A 12,506-nucleotide genomic window follows, 5' to 3' on the forward strand; every position below is an offset into this window, starting at 1 on the left:
TAACCTAACTTTCATTCATTCTTTCATTTAACAAACAGTTACTAAGCACAAAAATGAGTCAAATCTCAGAATAAAATGAAGCATAAATACTACGTGATTCCTGACATCAAGGCTGCTACAAGTTAGTGAGGAAAAAGAACATAGGAACAAATAAGAATATCTAAAAATGCCATAAAAGGGTTATACACTACACACAATGAAAAGAGTAAAGAAAATGGACTTCTATTTCTTTTTTCACATTTATAAAACTCAACTACTTGGCAAGAAGAGTACAACTTCCCAAGTAATGGACAAATAATAACAAAACAGGAAACTCTCTTACTTGGAAAATCCTTTCCATCTGGATAGTAATATTCTGTGAATTCTATATAGACAGCTGACATTTCTTGTGGAAGATACAGGGATTTTTTATTGCAAGAAATCATACTTTTGGGGGAAGAACGACATTGTTCTGCTGTGGAGACCTGAAAAAAGAATTGAGTTTATTCAAGTAACGCTGAATAAAGCCCTTTCCAAAGACTTTACGCAATATGGACATCACTTCAAACCCTTATAACTATTTCTAATAATTTATTAATGGTTAATTTCCAAGGCAAATTTTATTATATACATAACATTATTTTTAAATAATACCAATCAACTATTCAGAAAACCATAATTTCTTGTGGAGTCTTATTAATTATAAAATCAACTCCATACAATATTTCTTGCAAACTAATTATTTTGAGCCTTAAAATAACAGAATATTTCTATAAGGTAATACAAATTAGTAAGTGGTAGTCAGGACACAGATCCAAGTCCTTAAGAACAGAATGCTTTCCCAGTATGTGCCTTATAATAATTCTGTACTACAATTTCTTTACTACTATGAAAAATAATATAGCTATATAGAGTTTCAGTTTGGGATAATAAGATTATGGAGATGGACAGTGGTGATGGTTGCACAACAATGTAAATGTACTCAATGCTGATGAACTATACACTTAAATGGTTAAGATGGTAAATTTTATGTTATGTATATTTTACCACAATAAAAATTTAAAAATAATACAACTATAAATGCTTCTGTCAAATAGTTTGATCTCTTAAATTATTTTTCCAAAAAGGCTATTAGTTTTAAGGTTCTTGTTACACCTTTTCACTCTGCCCCCAAAACAGCTAATTTGTAATTACATCAAAAATGGATGTACTAATTTCCCCAAAGTTCAACCAATAGAAGTTTTATCAATTGCTTGTTTAGTAGACCAAGGGATGTATCTCAAGGTTAGTTTTTCTCATTCATTCAGCAAACGTGTATTTCTCACATGAAGAAGAATGTTTTTTCAATGGTTTGTTTCCTCTTGTGTAAACTGCTAATCTAACCTTTTATTTGTACAGTCTTTAAGTCACTTCTTTACATTATCTAATTAAGAAGCCTTTCTCTGCATATATGGAAACTAATCCTTTTCAACTCAAAGTGTCAAGTTATTTTAATAGACAACAGCTTATTCTTGTTTTTTTGTTGTTGTTTTGTGAGGAAGATTGGCCCTGAGCTAACATCTGTGCCAACCTTCCTCTAATTTTTTTTTATGTGTGATGCCACCACAGCATGGCTTGAGGCGCTGTGCTAGGTCCACGCCTGGGATCCAAACCTGTGAACCCCAGGCTGCCGCGGAAGCAGAATGTACAAACTTAACCACTACACCACCAGGCTGGCACCTCTCGTTTTCTTTTAATAGTTAAAAGGTTATTCAAATTGGGACGCACATACTAGTTTATTTTCTTCCAATTATCTTGATTTGCCTGTTTTGTTTTGGTGTGTTTGTGTATGCGGAATTTCTTTAGTGTATTTCATGTCACCATCAACCATTTGGGATTATGGGTGATTCTCCTCCCCCATTTCCATATGAATTTACTTAAATCTTGTAATTTAAAGTCTGCTTCAAATAAGATGCATTATATACAGAATGTAAAGACAGAAACAACTGCAGGGAAAATAACTGTTAAATCAAAGTTTCTCAAAATTGGCACTACTGACATCTTGGGCCAGATAATTCTTTGTTGTGGGGGCTGTCCAGTGCATTGTAGAATGTGCAGCAGCATCCCTGATCTCTATCCACTAGCTGTTAGCAGCAACTCCCTCAAGCTCTGACCACCAAAACTGTTCTCAGACATCATCAGATGTCCCCTGGTGGACAAAACTGGCCCCAGCTGAAAACCACCGAGTAAAATGAAAACTTTTCAGATAAACCTAAATCTTCAAGTCTCAGGCTCATCAAACCAGAACAATTCATAAATGATAATACACAACTGAAATTCTTTTTAAAATAGGTCATATATTCTATTGTATTGGTCTCAAGGACTGTGATGTAATAACACGTTGTATGCTTACAGCTGGAATAAGATTATTAGTATAAAGGGGGCAGAGTTCTTACCTACAAAATCATGTTCACAGTATAGCCAATACTCGGTAGTTCAATAAAGTAAAAAAAGGTATTTTCATTTTTTCCACTAAGATTACTGTGTAACAGGGAATCTGACCTCCAAAGAGACGTCTGGCCTTTGCTCCTGCTCCTAGGAAGTAATTTTAAACTCTTGGAATTTCCTATTCATGGTGGACCCATGGGATCACAAGATGACTCAGAGTAGGGATGGCCACACTTGATAGTCTTAATAATGTTTAGAGGGTAGAGAGTTTGGGTCACCTGGTATCAGTATACCTAGAGACTGAGTTCAACTACATGGGCAATATTTCATGTATATTGTTACACATTCACGGTCGGAGCCTAATATGTCCTGAGGACAAGGAAGTTCTGAATTTGGAACCCTCCCAGACTCCACTCTGTTTTTCCTATAGCTAGTTTTAATTCATATTCTTTCCCTATAATAAATGTGATTCAGTATAACTGATTTCAGTAAGTTCTGTGAGTTTTTCCAGTGAATCCTTGAATCTGCAGGTAGTTTAGGGAAAACCCCAGAAGACTTCTGGTCTCAGGTCTTATGCAGACTTGGCAGTCAGGAGGACTATGCCCTTAACCTCACAGTTTGCCTAATTCTGGGTAAGCATATAAACAAAAATTAATGAACTGATATTTTCTTTCCCATCTAATTTAGCCGTTTCATAAAACTTATCAAGATGTTTTTAAATAAAATGGTGGCATTAATTTCTAAGAGCTGCTTGCAGAGGATACTAAAGGTGTTTATCAGAAGATTTAATTTAAAAAAATAAAACATACCTGGTATATATTGAAATCTGCAAGTCTAACCACAACAGAACTAGACATTAACTTTGCTTTGGATTGTTCAGATAATACTGAAGGTGTTCTGGAAGTCCCTTTCAGAGCTGAGTCTTTCTCTGAGGGAAAACAAAAACTCTTTTCAATTTATTGCAAAATTATTTGTAACGGTCAATCTTTTATTATTAAGACAGCTACTAGAAATATAAATGAACCTAATTTCTCAAACAAGATAGTATATGTGGAAACACTTTATATATAAACTGATAGAGGAATATAAGTTATTGTGATTTATTTTTGTGATGATTATTCTTTAAATAGGAATCATACTTACATCACATTTAAGATACTCTCATACAAGAACTTTTGGCTAGACTTCTTGTTAAAAAGAGAGATTTACTAGCCATTTAAGAGTCTGAAATGTAGGTATTACTCTTATAGGTCCTATTAATTTAAAAGGCACTTGGTCCACAAACCTACGGTCTGAATGAGGTGCAGAATTTTTAGACATTAATTAAACACGATAGTTTATTTATAGAAATTATCATATTATGATCACACACATACATACACAAACACACACATACACACATACACACACACACACTATATATTAGGGGAATGTCATAATGCTGTTATAGGTAAAATACCTGTTTGTGTGTGCTGGGGAGAAGCATGTGTTGGGGATTTAGGAGGTGAACCTACATTATGATCTTTTACAGCCTGTTTAAGCATTTCAACGTTGCACTCAAATTCATGTAACAACTCGTTGGCCCATCCATTTTTTGTCTTGGTTGCATCACTAAAATACATCCAATGATTACAACTATCTCCTGAAAAATGAATAACAGGTATTTCACTAAAAAATGCATAATTTTTATTTATTCTTTTATAGTAATGCTTCTAATGAAATTTATTCATTTTCTCAAGGAATTCTCTAATCTTCCAATAAATTTACAGCCTTCAGCTACAACAGATTTTAATTTTCCTAGAAAATAGGAATAAAACATTTAGAATAGAGGGAAAGAATGTCAAAAGCAAATAATTTGGGAGAGTTTCTATCTAGAACCCGTCCTTGGTAGAACATCACTCAAACTTTCAATTAGAAGCAGCTCTGCTGGTCGGCCTCCATTGAATGCCCAACCACTTGGCATACCTTCAGTGGACAAAATCCCAGAAAATACCATCACAGAAAGAAGTCTTTTCATCAAAGATTTGTTGTAAAGTGACTAACAAAAACCTATCCATACAAATGATAAGACGAAGAATATTTAAAAACTTAAGAGACCAATAAAGATTCTCAAGACGGATATCAGATCTAAAGATATAGATATATTCATATCTATCAATATCCATATATACATTTTTTGGAGGGAAAATAAAAAATCAGAATTATCAAGTTTCTCTGTAGCAACTAAGAAAAGTATTACGTACATAAAAGGGTTAAGAATACTTTGTGACTAAAAGTCATAATATGCATAATATGCAGTTAAAAATATTTGAAGTATATGTAAGTAACTTAGGAATCAGGAGGACAGAATATAAAACAAAGCCCTTCAAATGAAAACCAAAATAAATAGTGCAACCTTTAAATTATGTCAGGTACTGATACAGAAATGACAAACACTGGAAGATGGAAAAATTTTATCAATTTTTTAAAGTCCTGGAAAACTCACTATAGTTATTTGTTTTTTCTTATTTGTGTAAATTAAAAAAAAAAAGCCACATACCACCAAAATGCAGAGATGATGGTATAAGGTCACATTACTTAATTAGACCATAAACATACATATTTTTTGTTTTTAATATTTGGAGGAAAAGAACCTAGCAATATTTGATTATTAAAGAGCCTACTAAACTAAATTAGGTATTAAAGCCTTATTTATTGATGAAATTTAGAAAATATAGAAAAGTTTAAAAAAGTACCTGGAACCCTACAACATAGCTAAAATCGTTATTCTTTTGCTTTATGTTTTTTTGATTTTTTTAATATATAAATATATCATTTAAAAATTCAAAACATATCAATACCTTGCTTTTGTCACAATTAACAAAAAAGCACAAATATGTGCTTTGTATTCTGATTTTTTCTAAGTTTTAAATCAGTTATTTAGAATATTGTCAATTTCTAACAATTATACTTTCTAATTATCTACATAAACCTCAATATGAAGTGCATGAATATTTTCCATGGCAATTATATTTTCTTGGTAAGATATTGCTGGGGGAAAAACACTAACAAATGTCTTGATCTCTTTTCTCCTTAAAAAATTAAATTGAAACAAAATAATAAAACAAAACAAAATGAAATAAATGGGCTATATAACTTTAAAGCAACTTTTAAAGAAATTGTTCCACACACCTGCTTTGTGATAAGGATAATAATCTACAGTTAGCTGTGTAAAAGACAGTTGCATAGCTCCTCCAGTAATACGTCTGCTTGACTCTAGGAAAAGAAAAAGATGGAATCAAAAGAAAGAAACATTAAGCAAATATCAAAAACACTTAGTCATACTTGTAGACTAAGCAGTGAGTGATAACCTTCTCTCTGTTATCATGGAAAATATATTAATGATTTTAGGAAATGTAATTCAATCTAATAAGTACTTATGGAGCCCCTATCATTTGCAAGGTGTTAGGCTAAAAGTTGCGGATACAAAAATAGCAGAACATTTATATTTACAGCCCTAACCATATGGCAAGCACTGTTTCAAATATTTATAGGTATACTTACTTATTTGCTCTTCATAACAACCCTATGAGATAGGTACTATTATTATTATGCCCATTTTCTAGATAAGGAAATTGAGACACAAAGAAGTTAAGTAAACAGACCAAGGGCATAGAGCCAGTAAGTGTAGAGCTAGTTCTGAACCTAGGAAATCTTAACGACTACTCCATATCATCCTGCATCCTACTGAAGAAGAAACTGAGTCTTAGATTAGGCAAGTTGTCGAAGGTCACATAGCTAAATTAAGATCAGAAACAGATCACAAGTCAGTGTAACTCCAATATAAAAATCAAATTTTAAAACAGCATGGACAAATCAAATACAAATTAAGATAGAGCTATGTACATACTCTCTATATTAATTTGCTAACTCCAATTTATCTCAACTAGCAGAATTTCTAGTACAGATTTACAATCCCTTATTTAAAACCCTTGGAGCCAAATGTTTCAGAATTCAGAATTTTTTTAGACTTTGTGAAACTAACATGGTATATATACACAAGGCATATCATACAATACTCCCAGCAGGTTCTGAGGCGGCACTAAGTAATAAAAAATAGTAATTCTACCGCAAAACTTGAATATTTATACCAAGTGAGTAAAATAAAGAAGATAAATAGCAATGTGTTTGTTTAGGTCAAGTTTTGCCAGCAAATGAGTTTTTCAAACTTATGAAAAAACAATTCAGACCTTTTGTACGTTAGAATAGCAGAGAACTAATTAAAGAACTAATTATGTATTTGTACTATGAGGGAATTATTTTGGCGGAGGTGTTTTCCCCTTAAATAACATCATTTAGCTTACTCGATGAAAGAGTAAGGAATGTAAATGAGCTTAGAAAACATTTTCTCTGTTCCTTTGCTTACTACTTAACCTTGACCCCCCGTTTTGTTATTTTGGTTTGTTTTCACTGTTTTGGATTTTCCTTTCAAATTGCTAAGGCAGAAAACTCCAAATATAAGCCAAATGACACAAAGGTGGACAAAGGAAAAGCAACAAATCCCTCTCCAAACTCCAAATCTTCCTCACCCTTTTATCTGGTAGCTGACACCTGGCCGACTTGTCTGATGAAGGCAGGATAACTTCCATTGCTAAGGATTCAGAGTGAGTCTCAATATTCACCTAGTTTTAAAAATCCAGAGCAATAATTTTCATAGACACAGATTCTGATTCAGGTCTGAGGTACATGGGTCAGCTAATCCATTTTAAAAAGATCCTCAGCATGATTCTTATGCTCACCAAAGTGTGAGGACCACTGTCCTAGAAGACTACCTGAATCCTTCCAGTACTTAGGGGCCAGGGACACGCTCCGATGGAGAAACAGAAATGCCCGGCACCTCGATTATAGAACCACAGATTTTCAAAGTGATCAACAGCAGCTTCTTACCCCCTTACCTGTGTCTACTGACTAAGGAAAAATAAGAGAAACAAAAGCTAAAAGAAAAAAAATCTTTCTAAATAGAGTTTAGCTTCCTAACCAAATTTTGGGAGAATTTGGGGTAGAAGACACAAGAAATGTTAAACAGCCACATAAATTGCATTTATATGCACATGGGGTTAGAAATATGTAGATAAACCACTGTGCTGAAAACACGTGCAAATAATTATGAATTAAGTATGGACTAAAATATGATTTATGGACAATTTCAAATTATGAAAAAGTTAATTCAAAGACAGGTCTAATATTTCATCACCTACCAAGGATGTCATCTGTTCAGTCTTTGATTTTTTGTTAAACCTAATTTTACTGTTAGTACTGATAGCTAACAATTAATTGTGCTGAAGTACTAACTACTAAAGCAAAATAAAATTTCACATCAATATATAATGCTTAAAATTACATTTCATCTACATATCTCATATGAGTGATAAAATTATGACCAGTTATAGTACACACTACATATTACATATGATAAAATAATCTAGTTTTGTAGTACATTCTAGAAAAACCAAAATGGTTTGAAATAAGTAGCTTTTATTACCTTTTTCTTTAGCATGAATATCATCACATATGTGTAGATCTAGATGAGAAATCACTAAATGATGAGAAGTTTCTTTAACATCATAATCATTGAATAGTTTCACAATTGCATCATTTAGATCAGGAGCATTTGAAGTCTGTGGTGTCTTCACATGCTGGGTAGATGGGGCTACTGTAGAGCTCTAAAAGATTGAAAACTGCCTCATCACTACAAGCAAAATATTTGAAATTCCCCATGCAAGAAAATTTAAATATTTTTAGCAATAAAGTAATGAAAAATAAGCTACTATATTTTCTTTTATATTAATAACTCAGTTCTCCTAAAATGCTTTCTGAATTATATAGAAATAAAACTAAAATCTAAAAACTGGAGAATTACACAATTTGAATATAAAGCCAGTATGTTTGGGTAAATATCTGAATAGTTATATTTACATATTTATAGTCCTTGCTTTAGAAAATCTATTTATTAACTACTGAAGGTAGGTTATTTGAATATTATTAGCTATATATATTAAAAAACAAATGTGAGCCCTGTATACATCAGCTGCATACACTATTATATATCCTCCAGAAAGAAAGCATTTCCTTGCAAAAGTGCTTGTGATATTATGTAACACAGTAAGTGCTCTGGTGCCTCTCATAAGAGGCATGGTGCATCTTTTGAACTTGGATAGAAGCCAGAAAGCAGAAGGGATTTATAATAGATTGTGAGTTCAAATTCCTTTCTCCCCAAGGAGCAGAGAATACTATTGAAGTATAAAGACATATGTGAACCTCTAATCGCCTAAAATAATTCTGCATACATAAGTATACTGTGAGATGATCTGATATATTAGCCATAGAACTGTATATGAAACTTTGGTAATGATTAACAAAATGAAGACCAAACTTTTCATTAAAAAATATTAAAAACTTCCTAATTAAGAACAAGTCAGGGGCCAGCCCCATGGCCAATTGGTTAAGCTTGTGCACTCTATTTTGGCAGCCCAGGTTTGCCAGTTCGGATCCTGGGCGCAGACCTACACACTGCTCATCGAGCCATTCTTTGGTGGCATCCCATATAGAAGAACTAGAACGACCTACAACTAGGATATACAACTAACTGGGGCTTTGTGGAGAAAAAAAGGAAGATTGGCAACAGATGTTAGCACAGAGCCAATTTTTCTCACAAAAAAAAAAAAGAACAGGGGCCAGCCCGGTGGCACATCAGTTAAGTAGGCACGTTCCGCTTTGGTGGCCCGAGGTTCGCCAAGTCAGATCCTGGGTGCTGACATGGCACCGGCTTGGCAAGCCATGCTGTGGTAGGTGTCCCACATATAAAGTGGAGGAAGATGGGCATGGATGTTAGCTCAGGGCCAGTCTTCCTCAGCAAAAAGAGGAGGATTGGCAGCAGATGTTAGTTCAGTGCTAATCTTCTTCTTCAAAAAAAACTTCATTAATAAAAGTGTAGTTGGTTATTTATGGAAAATTATATATATTTTGTATGTGTACATATTTACAAATATCTATTAAGAACTATGATCATACTGTAAAAGAATTTCAAAGTGTACTCAGTAAATGAGAATCTCTCAATGAAAATGATTGGGGTGTACAGTAATTAAAGAAAAGGAAAGATGAAATATAGCTGTAAAGCCTTAAATTCTAGGAGCTCAAGCAAAATTTTTTTACTAATTAACTGTTAAACTGATTTCCATCAGAAAAATCACTTTTTCTTATGTTTTTCCCCTTCTACTTTCAAAGCCTTAACAGACTAGTATTTACGTCTATGATGATACTATGTTGAAAGAAAACACTCTCCTGTATTTCTTTATGTTTTCTCTCTTCTTCACCAAGATAAATAATGATATAAATAAACCATAAACATTAATCTCCCTAACACTCTTTTCTTAATACTGTGGTAGATTCAGGTTTTTAGATGCTGTTTGTGGGGGAAAAAGCGGGCCACTAAAAACTCTTTTGTCTCAGGAATAATTATAATATCTCATAATTTTCAATGTAGTCTTCTTTCTCTTTTAGAGAAGGAGAGGATGAAGCAAAGCAAATATTTATGATAGAAGACAGCTGTCAAGTTATAAAGCTGCGCAAAGGAACACGGTCAACTACTTCACTCTCTGATCCACTCTTGGTACCTCAAATAATCAGGAGATTCTACATGATACCTAAAGTAGTAATGTGACAACTGCCACCCAAGAAAGAAACTCTATGGTAATGTGAATGGTTAAGTAGATCTACTATGAAATATTACGGAGCAACACAAAATAATTATAAGGACTAACAACGTTGAAGCAAATTGTATATATCCACTTAACTGCATCCTTACTAAAACTAGGGAAAAATGAAGACTCCTAGGCAAAAAATCTGTAAGGAAATACCTCAAAATGCTAATACTGGTTTTGTTATGGTGGTAGGATTATAGAATTTTGTCCTTGTTTCTAGTTTCCTAATCTATATTCTATCTTATATAAACATTATATAAACATATCCACATATCATATAAATAGGAGCTACAGTAACACCAACACTTGTCTATTAGTCTTTAATTTCAACTACCATCTCTGTTAATGACATCCTAAGCTACACAAGTCCTCAATGCAAGCCTTAACAGACTAGTGTTTATGTCTATGATGGTAAGATTATAAAATATTACCTCCTGTACTTCTTTAATTGTGTCTTCAATTCCAAAATAGAACATTATTACCTTTTCTAAGCCTTATCTCCCTTAATCAAATCTGCTTCCTTTTTCTGCATTCCCTTTATTGGCTAATGGAACTACCAATTATCATTCAAAAAGTCCTCAACTTTTCTCTCTTCATTTTCAACTGATGAAAGACTCAGATTATCTCTCCCTAACTTGGCTGTTATTTCTTCTTTCAAACCACTACCAGAGGTTCAAGTCCACTCCTCCTCCAGACTGGCAATCTTTCTCTTCTTCACTCCATCCTCTATAATACGACCACGTCATGTTTGATTGTCCTTTCCTATTTAAAAATTTCCGTTGGCTCCCACATGCCTAAAGGAGAAAGTCCAAATTCTTCAACAGATAATGTCCTTCATGTCTACTCACCACATACTTCTGCTTAAACTCAGGCTACCTGCCCAGGAAAACTCTATTCTATGCTATAGTTCAGTGTTCTGTTCATCAAACTTTTAAAATTAGGTTCCCCCAGAGAATCATGAAGTTCTCTCAATAGATATATACTACTTATTGGTAGCATGATACAGTGTTCACCATCAATGCTCTATCTATTTATTTGTTTTTATGGCTGAAAGTTCTGGAAAACTGTGTTCACATTAATAGGTAGATTGGAATGAAATGAGTTTTGTTTTAGCAACATGACATGATTCTTTGAACTCCCTCAAGTTACATGCCAGGATTCTCAAAGTGAGCTATTATAAAAAATTATTTTTAATAATCTAATCGCTGACATTTATTAGATTTTCCCTCAAATGTGTTGAAAGCAAAGAAGTGAAAATCGCCTGACTTGTTACTTTGTTATTAGTCATTCACTTCCAACATGGATAGCAATATTTCAAATTGCCTGTCTTGTTCCCCAAAGGTTTTGGGGTTTTTTTCTTCCTGAACAAATCCATCATGGTAAGAATGAGGAAGAGTAAGAAGGATACCTTTCATTTGTAAAGTAGGGTAAGAATAATTATGGGAAGGGAGAACCAGTTTGACATCTTAACATAAGAACATCCTAAGGTAGACGAAGTTAAGAAAGATTACACACCAAAAGGGAAGATGTGGAACTCAATTTCCTTAAAATTTGAAAAGTTGTCATATACCCCAGAAGTATGTGTACCTCACCTTCAAAAACACTGCTCTAATAACAACAAACTCCTTTCCTTTATCAGAAAAACCATTGTCTTTAACACTACCACATTTGTGCAGATTCTATTTCCTCATCTCAAATACCCTTTCTCTGGCCTGTGAACTTTTACTCATTTTTAAGATTTAATTTCATTATCCTCTTTGTGAAACCTTTCCAAACTCCACAAGCAGTTAATTAAAACTTCTTTGTGCTTCTATAGTCCCCTCAGCCTCATTTTAAATTCTGCGCTCTTGCATTTATGCTGAACTGCAATGATTTGTTTTATATTTGACTCCCCATTACACTCTGAGATCCTTGAGGGCAGGGTCAGACAATACTCACTTTTACATCTGCAGTGTCTAACCCTGCGCCTTATGACAAAGCAGGCAGGCAGTAAATAATGCCAATTTGATAGTCAAAGCAAAGCCTAAAACATATGCCACTCCCACATACCAAGCCAGATCACCAACAAGCTATACACTTGAGATATATTACTCCGTTTCCAAAGAAATAGTTTCACAGAAGTATGATTTCACAATATCCCTTAAGTTTTTTTAATTACTTAGTTAATTAACTTTTTGAGGAAGATTAGCCCTGAGCTAACATCTGCCGCCAATCCTCCTCCCTTTGCTGAGGAAGACTGACCCTGACCTAATATCCATGCCCATCTCCTCTACTTTATATGTGGGATGCCTGCCACAGCATGGCTTGACAAGCAGTGCGCAGATCTGCACCCGACATCCGAGCCAGCGAACCTCAGGCCGC

General features: G+C 33.8%; 1 protein-coding gene across 2 annotated transcripts in view; it reads right to left on the minus strand.

Moving 5' to 3' along the window:
* The window catches only part of BLTP3B (bridge-like lipid transfer protein family member 3B), a 91,808-nt gene that overhangs the window by 34,084 nt on the left and 45,218 nt on the right, over positions 1-12,506 (minus strand). For both annotated transcript variants that reach the window (XM_023631476.2, XM_023631477.2), the window contains 5 exons: positions 7,928-8,108; positions 5,578-5,661; positions 3,866-4,048; positions 3,216-3,334; positions 323-464 (listed from right to left, as the gene is read on the minus strand). In XM_023631476.2, the coding sequence (XP_023487244.2) occupies positions 323-464; positions 3,216-3,334; positions 3,866-4,048; positions 5,578-5,661; positions 7,928-8,108 (709 nt within the window). The remainder of the gene's footprint in view (positions 1-322; positions 465-3,215; positions 3,335-3,865; positions 4,049-5,577; positions 5,662-7,927; positions 8,109-12,506) is intronic.

Source organism: Equus caballus, chromosome 28 (assembly GCF_041296265.1).
Source record: "Equus caballus isolate H_3958 breed thoroughbred chromosome 28, TB-T2T, whole genome shotgun sequence".
NCBI classification, from domain to species: Eukaryota; Metazoa; Chordata; class Mammalia; order Perissodactyla; family Equidae; genus Equus; species Equus caballus.